At 36.2% G+C, this 21929-nt stretch overlaps 4 protein-coding genes across 4 annotated transcripts in view; 3 read left to right on the top strand and 1 right to left on the bottom strand.

The window, feature by feature from the left end:
• The first annotated feature begins 486 nt into the window (after positions 1-486).
• On the top strand, positions 487-3742 carry LOC128682022 (uncharacterized). Its single transcript, XM_053766477.2, has 3 exons — positions 487-714; positions 2723-3450; positions 3650-3742. Exons 1-2 carry the CDS (start codon positions 684-686, stop codon positions 3406-3408), a joined length of 717 nt encoding a protein of 238 aa, XP_053622452.1. The 5' UTR covers positions 487-683; the 3' UTR covers positions 3409-3450; positions 3650-3742.
• A 1339-nt stretch (positions 3743-5081) lies between these two features.
• LOC128682018 (uncharacterized) lies at positions 5082-6565 on the top strand. The gene is made up of 2 exons (XM_053766470.1): positions 5082-5241; positions 5680-6565. Exons 1-2 carry the CDS (start codon positions 5199-5201, stop codon positions 6525-6527), a joined length of 891 nt encoding a protein of 296 aa, XP_053622445.1. The 5' UTR covers positions 5082-5198; the 3' UTR covers positions 6528-6565.
• Positions 6566-7361: 796 nt separating this feature from the next.
• On the top strand, positions 7362-12643 carry LOC128682020 (uncharacterized). Its single transcript, XM_053766474.2, has 6 exons — positions 7362-7537; positions 7942-8157; positions 9731-9820; positions 10262-10411; positions 11617-11731; positions 12481-12643. Exons 1-6 carry the CDS (start codon positions 7504-7506, stop codon positions 12608-12610), a joined length of 735 nt encoding a protein of 244 aa, XP_053622449.1. The 5' UTR covers positions 7362-7503; the 3' UTR covers positions 12611-12643.
• A 1215-nt stretch (positions 12644-13858) lies between these two features.
• Positions 13859-21929, bottom strand: part of LOC128682008 (uncharacterized protein) — a 37550-nt gene continuing 29479 nt past the window's right edge. The window contains exon 14 of the mRNA XM_053766430.1: positions 13859-21716. Within this exon, the coding sequence (XP_053622405.1) occupies positions 18192-21716 (3525 nt within the window). The 3' untranslated portion in view covers positions 13859-18191. The remainder of the gene's footprint in view (positions 21717-21929) is intronic.

Here is a 21929-nt window from a genome sequence, read left to right as displayed (position 1 = left end):
GTGTGATGTTAACCGATTTATACCACCTTTCATATTGTGTCATGCTACTACATCCATCTCACCTACGGCCATACTTTGTTTTCCATTCAATCCATCGTATCTCGATTTCTAAGCAATATATCGTGATGAAACCTATACAGAATTTCCGTTTTCAAAATAACTAACGTCCACATGCTGTCTCTTTTTCCATATCGTGAACGCACGTGTAGAACAAAGAGGAACGTATGAACGCAATGCTACGTGTTTTATGTTTCGTATTTTTGTGTCATAAAGGTCAAGTTAAAAAAATGAAATTGCTATTTTCTTTTCTAAGGCGTCACCTTAACATAATTCGTAATTGTTCTTTTTTATTTACGGTATAATTTAAAGGTAGTTAAAATATCAACACCCACATAAGAAACTTTATTCAACAATGGTATTATTTTTATGTACCATTTTAACATCATTCAAATTGAAATTTCATTTTAATATGTAATTAAATTGGTGTATGCATACTGAAAATAATAATCATTACTGTTTTCAAATTTACATAGTTTTGTTTCATCATTAAGTTAGGAAATTTGGTATTGTGTGTTTAAAAAAAATATTCTGAAAACAAACATGAGATCGAGATGCAATATTAACTTTGATTAAGTTTTATTTTATTGATTACATAGATGTGTATATATTAAAAAAAATGTAAAATGATTTTAAGAACTTCATTATTTTTGTTGAGTGAGTGCTGTTATATATTTAATCTTGACCTGACCGAGGATCGAACCCGGGACCTCCAGTACAGCAGGCCGGTATAATGACCATTAGGCCACGGAAGTCGTTCTATATTTAGGTACCTATAAGGAAAGTTACTTCGCTTCTTAATTATAAACTAGCTTGTGCCCGCGGCTTCGCCCGTGTGAATTTCATAGTAAAATCTCGGTCATTCTTTGAGAAAAATGATGAAGAGTATGTTTTCAAATTTTTAGCTTTTATCTTAAAAATGTTATTAAGTCCCATACAATCTTTCACCCCCCTTTTCTCTAAAAGTGTTGAGGGTTAACTTACAGAAAAATCTGAAACACTTATTCATGAATAGGCATGGTTACACAATTTAAAATAATTTCTTTACTATTAAAATCTAAGTGACTGCACCCCTGCGTTACCGGGTAGGCTGCCGTGTCACAAACATAAACTGGTAAGGAAATAAGTAACCACTCAAAATAACATAAGCCCGAAGGCATATTCTATACATAAATGGGAGTTTTAGCCAGTTCAGGCAAGTTAGTTAGGTAACGAATACCTTCCGTTGTCATCGAAACTTCGCCCAAACTGTTTCCGCCTTCACCACGTGGAGGTACTCCCAGCTTATGTTATATTAGTATAGGGTAAATATAAGATTAACTTTATCACAGAACTTCCGTTTCAGGAATGTTCGAAATCTTCTATTTTAATACGCCAACCGTTACTGCTCCTCAGGTTGAACAATTTCTGCTATGATTTCACTTAACAGAAAATGCTTATCAGATTGGTTAACTTTCACCAAGACGTCATTTTAATATATATTATAGAAGAGTTGTTGCTCGCGGCAAAGAAGACACGGGGAATAAAATAGATTTTTGAGAGTGTCAAGATGTTTGTGAATCATGGTTAAAAACGTGGACCAAATTAGTCTTTTTATAAATACCTATGTTAAAAATGCTGTTGTTGTTGTCTTTTGTTAAGGCTCTTTTGTCATATCCGTTATAGTGTAGCTGATCTGTTGGAGTTCATCATCAGGTGTTCCATATCCTCGATTTTTATAAGTCTACAGAAAATGCTCACCAGGCTGACCAACTTTTGTTAAGATGCTTTTGTTATATCTGTTAGGTATAGTGTAGCGGGTCTGTTCGAGTTCATCATCTGGTGTTCCATATCTTCGATTTTTATAAGTCATCAGAAAATGCTCATCAGGGCGAATAATTGTTGTTAAGGTGACTTTTCTATATTTCCTACAGTTAAGCCGGTCTTTATAGGTTCTGCTAGAGCTGTTCCGGTTACCAAAATAAATTATATTATCCCTATATGTTGACCAGGCCTTATTGCTATACAACAAAAAGTTTCATTCAAATCCGTCCAGTAGATCCAGAAATTAGCGTGTGCAAACAAACAGACTTTTTTTAAAATTCTTATTCTATTACTGATTCTCTATCGATCTCAATTTTTTTTATTTACATATCTTCAATGTACACTTTTTTTACTGTTTTATTATATGTATTGATTGATTGATGCGAAAGTTTGTGAGGATGTGTGTATGTATGTTTGTTACTCTTTCACACAAAATTTACTGGACCGATTGTTATGAAATTTTGTACACGGATCGAATAAAACCTGGAATAACAAATAGGGTATTTTTATCCCGAAATTCCCACGGGAGTGAAGCCCCGGGGCGCAGCTAGTTGTATTATACATATATTTCACATCAGGGACCCGATTCTCACAATCGAAGTACTTACTCATTTTATTAAAATTTCACCAAATTTTTTGAATATTTAAGTATAACACAGTTTTCCTTCACAGAACTTGCCCGCGCACTAGCGCCACAATACCTATTAATAATATAATTTAATATTTCATTTCATAAATTGTAATTGTGACTACATTTTGTATTATGAAACATTATAAAATTATTTAATAAAACCCTGTGAAATATTTTCAAATTTTTGCTATAAGTTAAACGAAATCTAGCAGCTTCCTCACATGTTTTTAGGTCTAGCGTTGGAATGGACATTCGCACAATATTACGAAATCGGACCAAAGTGGGACTACCCTGACAAACAAGTGATATTATACACAAATGAATTGATAAAATCAGCTGTTCAAATTATTTACGACACCGACGAGCAGATAGAACGCACAGCCCACCTCAGACTGAACAGCATTCGATCAATACCTTACGAAGTCGGCTATATTATGCATAACATCCAAGAAGAGTACCGTCGCATGGTTGATAAATATCACACGTGTTACCAAATGGGTGGGAGACTGTACCTACACGAGTACATGTTTTATTTAGAGGACATAGAGTACCACTTTTGGAAAATCGAGCATTTAGCTTACATGCTGCACGAGGTTGAGAGGAAATACGGCATGAGAGGCAACACGTTAGAAAAAGAATACGTCGATCCATCGTTCAACCAGACACGTCCAAAATTCATGGGCAACGGTAAAAACAAGAGCAAATACATGATGGATTCGAAGAATACAAACGTGGATTCGGACGCGGATTATCCATTTTACACTGTAACTAAGGAGAAACGTAAAAAAGTCAAATGGAAAGACAGGGATCAACATTTCCTTGATACCTATAAGACCTCCTCGACGACAAGGAAGAAGCAGCACGAACCCTGGTACAAGGACTACGGGTGGGAGATCTGGCCGCCTTGGAATGGATAGCCATAGACGGCTAATGAAAATACTAATATTATAAATGCGAAAGTAAGTTCGATTGTTTGTTACCTCTTCACGCTCTACCTACTCAAGCGATCTTCTTGAAATTTTGATGAAATGCATACACACAGTTTGAAGAACGGAGAAGGACATAGGGTACCTTTTATCCCGGAAAAATAACTGCACCCACGAGGCCGCAGGCAAAAACTAGTACTTATATAAATAAAATGAATTTTCTTTATTTCAGACCAAAGTTCATATTGAGAATACATATACATTATATTAAATTAGTTGATTTATTTATATGGTGGTCCATATGCTTCTAAATATCTGAACTACGACCACACCGCTATGTTTTTTATACTAATATTTAGTTAGTAGGGGGCTACCATGAAATATAACACACGTAGCACGTCATTACATCTACACACGTTCTTTTTTTTACACGATGCGTACCCAATATGGGAAAGAGACAGCATGAGGACGTAAGTAACGTGCTATTTTTTCGCACGTTTCGTGGTAGGCTTTCTGAACAAGTTTCGAGAAATTGAGCAACAAGAATCGGTTACAAGAAAAGAAGAATCTTGTAACCGAAATATAGATAGAGAGATTCGAGAGGAAGGTACCTATAGGTGTATAATTTCTTACGGTTTTATATTCAAGTTTTGATGGCATCTATCTATATAAAAGTACCTCATTCTTGCATATTATAATTCACCTCTGCCGCGTCTGTCTGTCTGTTTGCGATAAATTAAAAAACTACTGCACGAACTTTCATGCGGTTATTTCGTCAATAGGTAGTGATTCCTGAGGAAGGTTTAGGTGTAATTTATTATGTTTTACCCGAGCGAAGCTATTCATAAAAAAGGTAAAGCACACTTTAAGGTAAAGTATGTTTCGTCATTGTCATACTTTATAATATTTGACATTGACAGAACGAGACAAAACATACTTCAGCTTATCCATTCAAAACATATTCCGCTTTTACGGCTAAACCGCTGGACCGATTATGATAACATTTAGTAGACTTTCAAATTCCAAATTTCCGTTCAAACATGGGCTACATATTTTTTTCAAAAATCAACCCCTAAACAACTATGAGGAGAGTGAAAGTTTGTATGAAAATCATGTCTATTCCGCTTTCGCAGAGAAATTCACGCGGGCGAAGCCGCGGCAGCTTCCTCACTCAGCGAGAAGTCTCGCTACATAGCGAGGAAATGCTGCCACCATTCTTGGTACCCTGCTTTGACTCGATGATACGCGCTCGACGAAATATTCAATTTTTAGACATTTGTAATTAAAATTTTAGTTTTATTTCACCCGTCGATCGCGCAGAATCGAGACACAATTGATAAACAATTAATTGACCGGATCATTTGGTTCACCGGCTCGTAATAGATCGGTAGACGTTAATAATTAACGTAAACTTAATTAACGTAGATAGACATTAACAAACAATTATTGTTTATTTAATTCATTTATATCATTTGATTTGGGAAACATACAACCGCCTTACAAACAAAAATAACAATACATAGGTACATTAGTAAAGTTTCAATGAACAATAAATAATTAAGTAATTAATAATTTATTACTTTTTCCAGTTTTAGTGTTGTACCTAAATATGTAATTTATCTCTCAATAATTTATGGTAATATGAACATTAATTGAAATATTGATTACATTAAGATATTTCGCAAAAAAAAACAGTGCCGTAACGTAAGTAAGCCTTGAGGTTAGGTATTACTCAAAATAATAGACTCAAAAGTAGAAAAATCTTAAAATCAAACGTAACAATGAAAATATTTTACCGATTCGCTGTCATATTTTTAATACTATGTGAGTTTCATGAAATAAATTATATTAGTATCTACCATGAAACCTAACACACGTAGCACGCTATTGTATCGATAGGTACGTTCTATTTTTACGACACGATGCGTACACAGAGTGCGTGAAAAAGAAACAGCATGGGGACATTTGTAACGTGCTACGAATTTGTATGTTTCGTGGTAGACCTTCTTTCAGAGATCCCAATATGGGATAAAGTCAGCCGTTTAGTATGTATATTTTTATATACTCATTTTAATTGCAACATATATTTAATAAAGTTATTGCATATAAAAACTAGTAGAAATTGATTTATAATTTACTTGTCTAGTGCAATTTTATTATACTTTGGTCATATATTGAGGAACTCCTAATAAAACATTCAAATAATAATGATGGAAAAACCACAACTACGAGTCACGATTACGAAATTTTGTTTTATTACAGGCAATCACCAATGGGACCCGGTGACATGTTTAACCTTATCTCCGAAACAACAATGTATTCTCAACGACGTGTCCTGGAAACTTAAAGTGAGATTTCTCAAAAAATTGGCCCACAAAAAGAGCCACCGCGACGTCAGTATACAGGCTTTAGTGATGCCGGACAAAAGACATTTAAATTTCGCAAGAAGAAATGACCACGACGAATCATTGATGTGGAGAAGGAAAAATTTACAACTAGTTCAGGAATTGAAGAGGAACGTAGCCATCGATTTTCTTACGAAAGACAACCCTCAAGCTGAACTAAAAAGAGACGGCAGCTACGCATCATCTCTGTCTATTGAAGAAAACTCTGACACCAATAACGATTTGAATTTAGAAAAGGCCGGTGTACCTATACATGATGGATTACAGACAGATTTCAATGACGTTAAAAGAAGACATCTTTATAGGCGTCAGGGTGTACATTTGCAACCTACTGCAGCCAATCAAGACATGGAGACCGAAAAGGACATGAAACTGAAGCTGTTCCGGCTTATGTATGACACGGTGAAAGATAATGACAATTTAGTTCGTAAAGCCGATGCCATTAAGAAGGAATATGAGCATTCAAACTTTTTTGAAATTGGTTTTGTAATGGGCGCCATTACTGATAAAGTGAACACTATGTCTGACGTCGCGTTGACAGTGGAGAGGTTGTACGATGACTGGAAACCTATCGAGCATGTAAACGCCTACGAGCAGATTGCTAACCAGGCTATTGAAATTAATCATCTAATTGATATCCTGCAGTCAGCGTATAAAAAGACTAAAGCTGCTCCTACGGCAGCGAAATCCAGGAAGCACATGTAATTATCAAATAAATAAATATACTCTTTTTAAATAATCAATTTTAGTTTGTTTTATAGTTATACTAGCTTTTAATCGGGACTTTTGCCGCGTGCTTTTACCACTGGAACAGTATTTTACTGGGATGAAAACCCTATGTCCTTCTCCATACTTCAGACTACATGTATGCAAAATTTCAAGAAGATTGCTTGAGCAGATAGAGCGTGAAGAGGTAAAATATTAGTTAGGATGACATCGTTTCAGTATTTACCCTGTTATTGATACAAATTTATGGATAAGGGTTGGATTACAGAAATTTTAGAAATCAGTATTGCGCTGTATTCTGTTCTGATGCTATCAGACTGAAAACTTTTTACCTACATATAATAGACGTCAGTAGCAACAATTTATCGTCTAAAACAAAATTAAGACCCAATTTGCTCAGTTTCGAAAGTTTTAAGTATACATAGTCGTTATTTAAGTCGAAAAAGATCTAGGTATGCTCCGATTTACGTCGACCTATTTGGATGGTACAAAATAAAAATTCCTGGCCACTGAAAAATTACGCCAGAGGACCACATATTAACCCCAAAATTAATTAATTTGGTAAATACTATTTTATTGATTATAAAACAAGTTTGCAATTAATGTTATGCCGGCTATACCTACATAGTTTTGAACAATTTCACGGATTCCGATATACATTGCTGATTTTCTATTGCGGTTAATCAGAGCTCTCATACAAACTACGCAATATTTGTGAATTGGCGTCGGATTCTGAGTTTGACAATAATGTGTTACCGGCATTATAGAAAATTTATGATAGGATTAACAGTTAATAAAACGCAAAGTAAGTAAGTACCTACGCGCTGTTTATTAAACTGCTGTAGCAAGCAACTAGTTGAACATGAACAAATTTGTGGTTTGGAATTAATTGGTATGGCATTAAATCGCAGTGCCGTGCGCAGGATCTGAATTACGAAACCTAAGCGCGCGTAAAATGATATACTTTCGCTCATCTGCTCTCATAATACGTATGTACAATACTCGGCACATAAGTTGAACCAAAATGGTGACCATCAGCGCAGGTTTAATTAGATTTTAAGAGATTTTACGCGGTTACCCGCGAAATTCAAAATACTCGTTTATTTTTTCATAAATAATAACCACTAAAAATCCTTTCTAAAACTTCATCTCTAATTAAACCTGCGTTGACGGCCGCCATTTTGGTTCAACCTATGTGCCGAGGATTATATAGTTCTTCTTCGAAGTGACGTTATGTAAATTATTAAATTATGAAACAAAAAAATACAGAATGTCAAATAGTGGCAATTTTGTTTGTTTTAATTCAGTTTATTTTTGTCTCGTTTCAAGTTCTCTTTTCATTGGAAATTATATTTTTTTTTGGTTTTGTTAACATAAAATTTTTATTTTTTAGTTATCTTGTTGCTAAGCAACACGCAGAGTTATTGGTGGTGGGGCAATATAGAAGAGCCGTGGGATACGAAGGATAATGTAGGGCTGGAGAATCGTTACAAAATGAGGAATATATCTCACGAGTTGCTCATGACAGCCACTCTGAAGGTCAGACACATCTTGGACATCAGAGATTACCACTCAGACTCAATCAGCTACCAAGTCGGATATATTATGGGTAAGGTTGTATGTAATATTTGTTGTTTGTTTTGTTTTTAATACAGGTTGTAGCATGAAACATAGAATACGTTATTACGAGAACGTGATACGTTCTCTCTTTTTTAACTCCCGACGCAAAAAGAGGGGTGTTATAAGTTCATCGTGTCTGTCTGTGTAGGTATCTGTCTGTGGCATCGTAGCTCCCAAACGGATGAACCGATTTTCGTTTAGTTTTTTTTTTTTTTTTTGTCATAGATAGTTCTATCCCGAGTGTTCTTAGCCATGTTTCATGAAAATCGGTTCAGCCGTTCAAAAGTTGTAGCGAAATGAATATTGAAAGTAAAAACGAGCTGACAGCATGCGGACGTTAGAACCTAACGTGCTACGTATTCGAAAGAGACATCTTGTTTGTTTGTAATAACTTTATTGCACGAAAATAAGTACATTAAATAATTCATTAAATTAATACAAGAAGGATACATTGTACAATGGCGGCTTATCCCATGTAGGGATCTCTTACATCTTTCATCTTTTTCCATATTTTGTCCCCACCGTGTAAAAAATAGGGGTGTGGACGCAACGACGTGCTACGTGTTTTATGTTTCACGCCGTTACGGTAGTAGGTTACCTCGGGTATCTACTATATGCATTCATAAGAATAAACACTTCTATAAATAGTGCTCATAAGGTTTTCGTAGCCGCATCGTTACTATCGGATTCTATCAACGACGGACAAATGTGACCAAATGAGATCATTTCCATACAACTTCTCGACCATATCTAGCTAATCTCAATGGCAGATTGGGCCGGGCATGTGAAAGGGACAGAAGATGTCTGCGCTCTCTCGTTTCTTCTCATATATTTATAAGTAGCTGTTTACTCGCGACTTCGAAATGAAATGAAATGAAATTTATTAAATAAATAAAACTTTGCTACATTGCTTATACAATTGGTCCCACACTAGGCAACATGCCTGTCCTATGGTAACCAATGTTATAGACCATAAATATAACGTTAACAGTAGCCGACAATAGGTTTATAGTAGTAGTTACATGCTATACAATTCCAAGGTCAAGGATACTACTAATTTTAAAAGATAGGAAAAATAAAATCCTTTATCGTCATATTACATGTGGAGATGCTTCACTGGACCTGACAGTAAATTAGACTGGAATCTGTAGAAACTGTTCAGTATCAATTCGCCCGCTTAAATGCCCTCAGGAACAGTTTTTTTTCGTATTAAAATGGGATTTTGATAGTTGGAATAATACATCCATAGCGCATTTAAAATACACACAGCGCCATCTAGTGCTGTATATTGCAATGTTATAAAACTTGCATTTAACGCCACCTTCAATAGAATACAGGTTTTTCGCAAATCCCACGGGAACAATAGTTTTTCCGGGATGAAAGGTACCCTATTTCCTTCTCCATACATGCGAACTTCTTAAATACATGCGAACTTTCAAGAAGATTGGTTAATAAGCAATTTCGAATTTATAATATTAGTTGGGATTGGGATACGCACATTATATTATGAGCGAAATTAAAGATATTACTCAGTTTATAGCTTTCTATGTGCACGTGTTCAGGCAAAGTGCGTGAGAAATACCGCAGGATGATGGAGCACTACTACCAATGGAGGGACAAGGCTTCCGGGAAATCGGGCTTCGTTGGCCCAGGTATGAGAAACAATGTTTAACGTATCGGCTAAAATCTCCCCGTAAACCTAAAATGTGACACACTTTTTTCTTCTATCCACACCCAATATATTCATGTCGTTCCTAACACATCTTTCCTTCCATCTCTTTTCAGGTCTTCCTCTCCACTATATCCCTCAATCAACCTTCAATTTCAGGTGTTAATTTCCTCTCCTAAGCCTAAAAGAAACTGAAGATCACTACAAAGTGTAACACAATAACGATTACATAGATTTTCCATGAAAGAGTAATAGAAATACATACTATACCTACATACACACACATCCTCACAAACTTTCGTATTTATAATATTAGTAGGGTAATATTTTCACCCGAGCTAGAAAACTTCGCCATTTGTTAACAAGTCTATTAATACTTGGAACAAAAATATTAATAAGTATATAACCTAGATTCTGATTGCAGGTATCCGAGAGATACGTCCGATTCATTTCCTCCTCACTATGGAGCACATATTCACTTACGAGGCTTCCATACACAAATACTGTGATGCTATCATAAGCTTCTTCACAAACGACACATATCCAGTTAAGGGAGCCGAGAAGATTAATAGAGGTATTATATTTACATTCTCTCTCTCTCTTTTGTCTCATTTCGTGATCTCGAAATGATAAATAAATATACAAATCACACAGATTGAGCTAGCCCCAAAGTGAGTTCGAGACTTGTGTTATGGGATACTAACTCAACGATACTATATTTTATAACAAATACTAAATATATTAAACATTCAAGACCCGGGCCAATCAGAAAAAAATCATTTTCCACCACGACCAGACCGGGGATCGAACCCGGGACCTCTCCGTTCAGAGGCAAGAATTTTACCACTGCGCCACCGAGGTCGTCAAAATGAAAACGCATTTTCAGCTCTCTCTAATTTTAACGTTGATTCCGCCATTTAGCGCCGGAGCCCAGGGCTCGTTTCTTACTTTTTCTCCCTTTCATCGTTTCTTTTCAGCATTCTTTGTTTGACATAATCATCCCTGACGACATCAAGCCAGCAATTTTTATTTACTTCTTGAGGTATATATGTTAAAAGTATAATATTGCAACCGGTTGTAGGTTGCCATCATTATAATTTTAACAGATAAGTACAATCCTCTGCACATAAGTTGAACCAAAATGGCGGCCGTCAGTCAGCGCAGGTTTAATTAGAGATAAAAGTGTTATTTATGGGATTTTTCATGATTTCCCGCAAAATTCAAAATACCTACTCGTTTTTTTTTCATAAATAATAACCACTACAAATCCTTTATAATACTTTCATCTCTAACCTGCGCTGACGGCCACCATTTTGGTTCAACTTATGTGTCGAGTAGACATATATAACAGTAGGTATATAACACAGTAGATTGTAGATATATAACAAAAGTTATGACTCAGACTGTGATCCAAAAACGTGTACACACAACATGACAAGCAAAAGGCATCAAAATTTAAGACATTGTAATAAGTAATGTATATGGCATTATGAGTTTTAAGCATAACGTTATTACGCGTAACTATTTGAAGCATGACTAAACTACAAGGTTATTATGCAACATGTACCTACCCGTATGCCAAAAATATGCGTTACAATAGGCCTATTATGCCAAAACCGCCAATGAATAATAGGATAAAATAAATTATGAGAAAAATATAGGGTACCTGACAAGCACTAGGTGGAACTCCACAAAGTAAAATCAAATATGCAAATATACAAAAAATAATTACATCGAATGTTCAGCTAATAGGTACTTTCATAAAATGAATGTATGCAGCAATACTCAAGAGGCAACAAAAGAAGAAGACAGCGAATAAATCTCCCAAAAAATTACCTCCAAATGGAACGTTACCATCATCGCTAAGAAGAATGGAAGCAATGTTAAAAAGCAGGTAGGCTAACCCGAGCGAAACCTGGACGGGCCACTAGTACTACATATAATAAAACTATAAGTTGGCTATGTCGTACATAGGAGATATTACAGATAAATATGAGACTAATAGAAGCCAAAACAATTTTAGATTTTTTATGTATTTGTTCGCGTATCACGCAAAAGTATTGGATGGAATTTCATGAGTTATAACAGATCTAACTTAAAATCTTATATGATATCTAAGCAAGTATCGCGAAGAAACCATCACGATACGTTGTTTGGAACCCCAAATATTGAAAAAAATAATTTATGAGCGGGCGCACGTAATATCAGTAGGTATATCTGTACCATAGATTTAGACAGGTGCCCAGCGCGCGAGATATGCAATGTGGTAATGTAAATTTTATGAACGACTGATTTTGGAAATGATTCCATCTCTGTGAGGACCTATAAATGACCGGATATTTCTCATATTGAGCTAGCCCCAAAGTTCGAGACTTGTGTTATGACTAACTCCACGATACTATATTTTATGTAAAATACATATATAGATAAACAAACCAATCACCAATTGCAAACCAATCAGAAAAAGATCATTCATCATTTTCCATCATGACCCGACCGGGGATCGAACCCGGGACCTTTCTGTTAGGAGGCAAGCACTTTACCACTGCGCCACCGAGGTCGTAACAATTTCTAAATAACGTAAATATGGCTGTTGGCCTTCCAAATAAAACAAAAAAAAATAAAGTACTTACCTATTCCCAGTTACCGGCAGCAGTTTTTGATGCGAAGACTCGGTTTGCCAATCAACCAGACCACGAGGAGCAAGCGATTCCTGCACAACTGGCCGGTAGAGGGCAGCTGGGATTTTGGGCCGTACGACGTTGGTATTTAAGTTCCAAATGGAATAAATTGAAACTATTATTTATGTTGTTTTTTCTTTTCGCATAATAATAATTATTATTTAATTTCAAAATTATTTCCGGTTAATGTGTAAAATATTTATTTAAATTTCATAAATAAAAATATTAAGGAGGTAATGATTTGAATTAAAATATTTTTTTATGAGAGGATATAGGGTAGATGACAAGGTCAGAACATTATAAAAAATATGTAAATATGCTCTAGATAAAATATATATAGTTGTGATAATTCATATACTGTAACAATGTTGCTGGATTATTATCCGAACATTTAAAGTAGGTTGGAATATCCAAAAATATTAAGAATATTAAAAAATAATAAAGTTTCAAAAACAAATTCAACCATCGTAAAATCTAAATTTGAAACAATTTTTATTAAAATTTATCATAAAGGCAATTATAAGTGTAGCTGTCGAACAAACGCAGCCTTTTTCGTAAGATGTTACTCAATCGTGACGTTAGAATATCGAGTCATTTTGGGACTCGTCCAAAGGCTTCATGTTTGGACGAGTCCAAAAATGTGTGATTTTATTTTTGTCATATCTTTGAAGGTATTGTCATTATCACAAAAATTTTTTCACTGGTGTTTCTAATAATATAATAGCCTTCGAATAGTTATCGAAATAAAAATTCGTCCCTATATTGTACAACAGATGTAAATCGCCATTTTAGGATTCCGAAGTTAATAAGGAACCGTTCTAATTTAATCATGTCTGTCCGTCCGTCATTGGTGTAGCTTATAGACTGTTGGAATTAAAAAAACGCTTCGTCGCAAAATGCCTTTGGCAAAATGTCCCCAAGGTAAAGAAGTGGCGTTTCCTCGCAGAATGTATAAATTTGCCCCTTTTTTAATATCTTCTATTATGAGGGTACTACTTAATATACCTAAAAAGGCAAAATGTCAAATTGTCACTAGTAGACAATTTGCGACGAAGCGTTAGAAAACTATAATTTCGTAAATATACATTATTAGTCAAGCTAGCATAGCAAAACTGTAAGAATTAAAAAAAGAAAAATTGGATGTACCGTCAACAGTACGTCAACCTACACAAGTTCAATGCAAACTCGCTGCTATATCCGCGCCATAGAGGTTCATGCAAGGTAACTTGATGTGCTGTTGACTGTACCTACCCTGGAAGTAGGAACACTTTTTTTATGTAAAACATTGCTGCGTTTTGTTAAAAATCTAAATTAGACGAGAGATTAAAAAAAGACAAAAATTAAGTAACACATAATTATTAAAACATTTAATGTATTGAAGATTAGAATAACCGTGTCTATATACAAATTGTTTATTTCCTATAGAAATTATTTAAAAGGCCTCTCATTTTATAGGTCAATCAAGTACAAGCCGCCATTAGTAGCTTAAAAATTATTAAGTAATAATTTACGTGAAATTTTATATATTTTTAATGTGTGAATTTAGACTAAACAGATACATTAACACATGCGTTTTCATCGCTTTTTAATGTATAGCGGGCAAAAGAACACGATGATTGTCTGACGGTAAGCAAACACCGCAGTCCTTGGACGTCTGCGACCCGATACGGGTCCCCGATGCATTGGACTTTTTGAGTTTTTTTGAGCAATCTCTTTTCTTAAAGCCATAATGATACATCACACCGGCTCCACACTGCCGTCGAACAGTTCGCCAAACTTTGGCGGATTCGGTATACATTGCTGGTTTTCCATTGCGGTAAATACAAGCACTGGTACTGGCTACGCAATGTTTACACGTTCGCGTCGGCGTGTGTCCGAGTTCGGCGACAGCGTGGAGCTGGAGTTACATATATCTATTTCCGCAGAAAAATAGTATTTGTTTTCAGTAAATGGTCGTCCTTTTAAATAAATTCCATTATATTTAGATTTTCTTCAGAGCTAATGAAGTCTTTAGCATAATTTCTAGGGTGGGTTGCACCGTCAACGCAAAGTACGCCATTTTGTCAGAACGTCAGCGGCGCGCCGATTAAAATCAACATCAAATTTACGTTGATTTTAACAAACACAACAGAACACAAAACGCAACGTACTTTTAATACGTATGAAGATTAGCTAACAACGATGATTTTGTATTAAAAACTTCACTTGCTCTGAAAATTATCGATAACCCTCTCATAGAACGAAACAAAATAATCTCCCCTTAAAATATTTTGAAGGCATTTTAGCAGATTTTAGCCGTATAAAATAAAATTACACCTTTTTTATACGCTCAATAGTTACAATTTGTCTTTAAGGTATACATAACTAATAATGATATTAACTTTTTTAGTGAATAAAATTATTATTATTATTACATAACTGCACACTAGCGCCACCAACACATTTTTACCAATAACTTTTGTTTATTTGCAAAAACTAAAAAATCCTCTTTCCAAATTATTCTACGCTAGATAAAGGAATTTATTGCAAACTATTACAGTTTTCCATTACGCAATGTAGTCACAGTCTACTATGAAGATTTTGGTGACCACCGTTTTCGGTTTAGTAGACTGTGACTACCGGCATCGCCACGTGATGGTGACGTTAGTGTCCAGTTATGTGTCACAGAAAGAGCAGAAAACGAATGAAACAATTTTTTTTTTAATTATTGCCATATAAAATAGAGCGGTCGAGATTGGTTGATAAACACAGTGTTGCCAATCAGTAGGATACAGCGCTTTTTATATTCTAATCTTTTTTTATTCATAAAATAATTAAAACACACTTTAAGCTAAAGTATGTTTCGTCTCTTTCTGTCAATGGCAAATATTATAAAGTGCGATAGTGACAAAACATATATTTTAAGTTTTTCACGTATCCAGTTTTACATGTTCGAATTGTAAACTTTGTAAACATTGGCGTTGGTGAAAAGGCCGCGGTGAAGTTTGTTGCGCCGCTTCTTCTTCACTTTTGGAAATCGGCAGTAGACTCAGTTTAAGTATTTTTTTTTACGTCAATAAGTGATGTATATCATCCTAAATTGAATTAAGAATTTGAAAACTGAGCTAAAACGTCTTCATTTTCAAATTTTATATTGGGATATTTTTCCGTTTCATATCAATAACAGGGTATTTAAATATATTACATTTAAAATAGACTTTCAAGAGAAATTCAATATATCAATTTGATATATTGAGCTTTTTATTACATATTATAAACACTTAAACCGACGACGGTAACCAATGGCACTTCACGTTTCTAGATCTTTCGCTATATACATGCATATTGTATCTATGAAAATTTTTGTTTGTCTGTTTGCAATAACTTTATTGCACGAAAATGATCAATAAATAAAAATATCAATTAATACAAGAAAAATACAAGTACATAGGTTACTGTAAGCTAACAATATGTGGACTTAATAACAAATAAATATATAGGAACATATCACACAGATTGAGTTACCAAAGTAAGTTCGAAACTTGTGTTGTGGGATACTAACTCAACGATACTATATTCAAGTTTCGAACTTTGATAACACAATCTGTGTGATTTGTCCTAATATATAATATATTTATTTAAACAAACACACATAATCTGTCCTGGAGTCACTATTCCGTACAAAAATCCATCAAAATTCGTGAACACATAACATTAATAAGTATAAGTTTATGTATTAGCGAAATATCTAGTCATCTAATGTATCAAATGGTTACTTATTCGAATCGGTTCATACAACATTGTGTCGTACCCCGTAGGTTGTGGGTCTCTCCAACCATTTAAACTGACCATAGCAATCAAATTTGAACCTAATTCGCTGCACTGTAGGTGCATATTACAATGGCAAGACGGCACATGTAATTTTTTTTAAGTACTCATAGTTGGTATGTGGATATATTGATTTTGAGGATAAACATAGTTAGAACATCAAGTTATACTATTATACCCTTGGACTGAGACAAAAGGTAAACAAACCTCGAAAAAAAAACACTATTTCTCATTATTCCTTTGTTCATATTTTCTATTAAGACGCGCCTGTGTATCGAAAGGTCCCAGGTTCGAATCCTACTCGTGCCACATGTGTTTATATACCGATCTGACTCATGTACAGTAATTTTCATAGACCACCACTTGCTACCGGTGAAGGAAAACATCGTGAGGAAACCGGCACACTGGTTGATTATTAACTTGTGTGTGAAATGGAGAAGGCAATGGCAATCCACTCCATTAATAATGCCAAGAAAGTTGTTGCGTGTGTTTCATTCCACGTAATGACCACGACCCTCAGCCATGAGGAATACGACTATGAATAAGAATTTTCTATTAAACTTAATTTTTTTGTTGGTGTTGTTTTATGGAGTCATGTCGCTTACTTAATATTTTTGGTTTGTATTGTCGTTTTTTTTTGTTTACCTTTTTATCAGTCCATTTTGAATAACTGGCATGATAGGGATCAACACTGTTCAAATGAGTTTCTTTCGGCATTTCTTCCCAGCAGTGGTCGTTCCGAAATGCCAGTAGTTTGTAGCTTGTGAGAAATAACTATAAATATTGACGAGAAAAATGTGCCTGTGAGGGTCTAATTTCTGAATAAATGATTTGAATTTGAATTTAAATAACTTAGTTGAACGATATAAAAAGGGATTTTGTATTTTTTTTTTAAAAGGGTTTTAAAAAAATATTTTTTGGTATTTTTAAGTGTTTCCATTTTCGCGCAATGTTTCTGCTATATAACAGTTTAAATGACGGTGAAACTTAAAGCTGTTTGTGTTTAGCGTATTTTACACCGCTTCGTATTGTTTAAATGATTTCCTAAAAATTATATATAGACAGGAAATATTATAATGCAACCACATATATGTTAAATACACAACTCCTAAGCATGCCGAGAGAAACGCGTATATATAGATAATATGTGTGTGAAAGGTTACAGGCTCCGGTTTTGTTATTCATATGTAATATTTTTTACAAAATTTTTTAACAAGGATTATATGCGATTTAATAAAAAGCTATGTAAAATCCGCAAACACAGCCAAAGATTCAAAAGAATTTTAAACAATTCCTTTAAATATAACATGCTGTCTCAAGCATTCATTGCGTCGGAATTTCGAGGAACTCGCAAAATACCTTTCGAATATTTGGCGGTGAATTTAAAAATCTTTACACACAAATGTCTGTACACATATTATATAGTTTATTACAACCAGTAATTATGAAACGATAAAGCCATATTGTACACATCGCGACCCGCGACCAATGATCGAATAGATAACATTATAAACTTAACACGTAAATTCAAACGGAGTTAGCCAAGTCATTTATTTCTGTCATTCTGGTAACAATAACATACAAACGACAAAGACATTTTATTTATTAAATTGTTTCACCGCATACTCCATTTAATTACAGTGTAGCCTATACGAGATCACTCCCACGTAAAATTGCTCATTGAAATCTGAGCTTTGCAAGCGTATGCTTAAGACATATTTTACATTGACAAACCTGATTGCTTATAACTCTTCGTGACAAATATGTCTAAATAAAACGTTTTAAGGCTCATTTTTCAATGAATGTTAGTAAGAGCGATATAACCCGGCTATGGACAAAAGCCGAATTACATTATAATATCGAAATCTATCTATTCGAGTGGCCGGGTTTCGCTTCGTCGGTACATCGGCAGTCTTCGGAGATGGAGTCTAAAGACATGAGGCTCTCCTGCGACATTCTCAAACAAGACCTACATCTCGAGTCCACAGAATTACCACTTTGGGAATTGGCGTCCTCTGACACAGACTCTAGAGACTTCAAACTCTCTACCGACGTTAATTTGTAGGATTTCCTAAACTCCGCTATCTCCTCCTCAGTCATGTTCAACGCTAGAAGGGAATCGCGCGCCATTTTGCCCAAAGACGAGACTTTCTTTTTCTTTTTACCCAATATTGAGTCCATTTTAGTTAACGGACACGGCTTGTTCAAACTCTCGGGCAAAGACTTCGGACTCGATCCGGATCTTGTCCGTAATCTATTCCTAGGAATGTCCCTAGGTGTCGTCGTCACTTCGGGCATTTTAAAAGCTATAGTTTTCGTCTTCGGACCATCTTTCTCGTCTTGAACGGACAATTCTTCTAACGAATTAGACTTTTTAAGTTTCGCCCGCTCCGGTATCACTGGCGACTTTATTTTCAAATCTCTTGTCGTGAATATCTCTGGTATTTCTATAGCCTCGTCTACGACGAGTTCCGGTGACGTGTCCAACAATTCTTTAATCTCTGCATCCTTCAACTCTTGCGCTAAACTCTGGTTGTTATCGTCGAACTCTTGATTCTCATAAATTAAATATGCAAGCGCGTCTTTTCCTAAATCAACGTTGTCTAGCTCGCTGGTCATGTCTATGATTTTGTTGTATTTCCTGTCGTCAGCCGCGCCCTCTAGCGACGTCACTCCGCTGTCTCCAGAAGTGTTTTTGTCGTCGAACTTCGCGTCATCAATGAAATCTACGACCAGATTCTCTTCACAAGTCTCCTCAATCGTCGCTATCGGCGCCAAATCGCTCTGGCATTTAACATCGTCCGATTTAAAATCACTTTTATCCGTCACTTCCCAAACAGCATTGACTATGGGCTGATTTTTTATCTGTCTCTCGGACAATTCTATAGCTAGCGCTTTAGTGTTGCTCATGCTTGAGGTCAAAGTGCTTTCCGGACTGATGTTTTCTTTGATTCCTCTAATAACTTTGCTAGGAAGTTTGTCCACGGGTTGGCCTTCAGGACTGTTCTGTTTATCTAGAGAATTCTCTGAGCCGGAGGACTTAAGAACCGCAGCGAATGTTCTGGGTTGTGCTATTTCATCCTTCTCCTCAACTTTGCCGTCGCTTGTGGCTGTACTAACAACGTTTTTATTTAAATCGTTGGGTTTTCTGAGATCTATGATATCACTAGCTCGGGTCTGGTTGCCGTTTGAGCCTGTATCTGTACTTAAAACTAACTTTTGTACTAATTCATCGGTGGTACTGTGGGTAACTTTGTAGTTCCTCTCTTCCTCGGAGTTCTGTAGATGGAACTCGCTGAGTGTGTCCGTGTCGGTTGAAGGTGTTTTGCTGTCCAATTTCTTCGAAAACGATTCGTCAACGAATGAGACTTGGATTCGTTCTGATAATGTTGAATCTGTGGCTTCGGATGAGCTATCTCTGTCTTCCTTGTCGTCCTTCTCTATGGTGCTTCCCCAGGACCAAAAAGCACTTGTCAATGAGGAGTCTTTCCTAGGCGGAGTGTTGGAAGTTGTCTTTTTCTCGTCATCGGACGAACGAGAAAATAAACTGCTCGGATGTTGAAAGAGACTCAATAATTTCTCCAAATTCGTTGGTAGTTTCGTCTCTTTCTCGGGCTCCGGGCGTGGGATATGGAAGCTAGGAGACGGAGCGACCCAGGACATCTTTTTCATACGATCCAACCCTTTATTTCTCAACGCTGGCACATCAAGCAGAGACGACGCCCGTTTAGGCGACGTCAGCGTATCATGGATGTCGCTTCTGGCAGAGTCTTTCAGACTGGAGTTATTAGTTAACGTGCCTTCATTCGACGAGTTATCGTCTTTATTCTCCGAAGGATTCTGCAAAGAATACTCTATGCCCGAATCCGCTGAGTTTATCATGATCTTATCGTGTCTCCCCGAGTCCAAAGAGCTCACACTCGCCTCCAAACTCGACAAGGAATCGTGAATTTTCTTGCTTTTGCCAAAAATAATAGGCGACACGCTCTCGTTCGAACTAACCGACATATTCAAGAAGTTGCCGCAGTTCACTGGCGTTATCTCACTGGTATTCGAATCTATACTGCTCTCAGTCGACAACGTAACATGGTCGGGTTTTCTCCTATCCAATTCAGTATCAGAAACCACAGATTCGTGTATGATGATAGGTTTTTGGACGTTCTCACATGCGTTCAAACTTTCAACGGAGCTCCCCGATATCTCCAAAGAGGAACTACTGTCTCGAAATGGACTCTCTATCAACTTTTTGTTCATAAGTCTAGATACTTCTAAATCGGGGCTATCTAAACTCGATTCACTCTTGTTTTTCTTAAGAACTATATTACCACGTATCGCAGGTACATCTAAATCAGTATTGGTGCAGTCTGTTTTGGAGGTCTTTGTGGTGAAATCCTTCATTTCTTGAATGAGGTTACCGAGGTCTTCAGTTATCGCTTCGATCTGCTTCATCGCAACTTGTTCCTTCTTCGTGTTGTGTTCCACCTCCCTCGGCTGGCCTTTGGACTCCGTGGTGACTGTCATCGCAACACTCACATCAACCTTCTCTGTCTCGCTTACTTCTAATGTATTTTTAACTAACTTCGTCTCTGTCTTACGCACATCATCGTCAATTTCCTCATTATGAGTCACTTCTTCTACTTTATCTACAATAGACACTACACTATCACTGTTAATACTTTTAATATCACTATTTTCAGTACTATCATATTTGGCATCACGCACATTTTGGTCATAGTTATTATCACTTGTCTCGCATTGAGATTTATCGTTATTATCTGATATATTACAATTGGGCATTATTTCAGGATTTTCATTAGATTTAACATCTAAAGCGTCACTAGTGACATTTTTGTCATCTGTTGATGCTTCCATTGGCTCATCTGTTGCTTTCATTTCATCGACCGCTTGATTTTTCACAGGTTCCGTAAGAGTTGACTCGATTTGGGGCTCGTTCAGGACCACAGCTGGGCAAGACAATGTTTTCTCCAGAACTTCTGGACTGGGCTTCGCTTCGGGTCTGTCACTTTCGTTCATTGCTGGGCAAGATTCAGTTTTCATTAAATTCGTTTCGTGTTTCTCATGAGTTTCGCCCACGACTGGACACGACTCAGTCTTGACTAAGTCCGCTTTGGGTGTAGATTTTTCGTCTTTGTCCAACGCTGGGTTTAGCCCACCAGTGGGCAAGTTTTCTGACTGGATATCGACGTTGGGGCAGGAAGCGGTTTTGGTCAAGCTTTCGGGACTGGGTTTGGCCTCTGGGCGGTCGGGTTTGCCCACTGCTGGGACAGTGGGGTTGTAAACAGAGTCGTAGTTCCTCGTGACTGAGAATCGCGAGGTGTTCCGTCTCGGCTGGGAGGCAGGCTGCACTTGTATTTGGGGCGGTTCTGCGACCTGGAAAAAATTATGACATTGTAATTATTATTATTCATGAACAGCTTTCACCCGCGTCTTCGCCTATTTATATTTCCCACGGCAACAATTAAGTTTCGGAGATAAAAGGTACCCTTATGTTCTAATTCGAACCATAAATTCAGAAATTAGACCTTCACAGGCCCTTTTTTATATTAAATAGCAATTTCTCACGAGCTACAAACTACTGGCTAC

This window comes from Plodia interpunctella, chromosome 29, assembly GCF_027563975.2.
Source record: "Plodia interpunctella isolate USDA-ARS_2022_Savannah chromosome 29, ilPloInte3.2, whole genome shotgun sequence".
Lineage (NCBI taxonomy): Eukaryota > Metazoa > Arthropoda > Insecta > Lepidoptera > Pyralidae > Plodia > Plodia interpunctella.
Note: the sequence above shows the minus strand (reverse complement) of the source record. Positions and strands in the feature narration are given on the sequence as shown.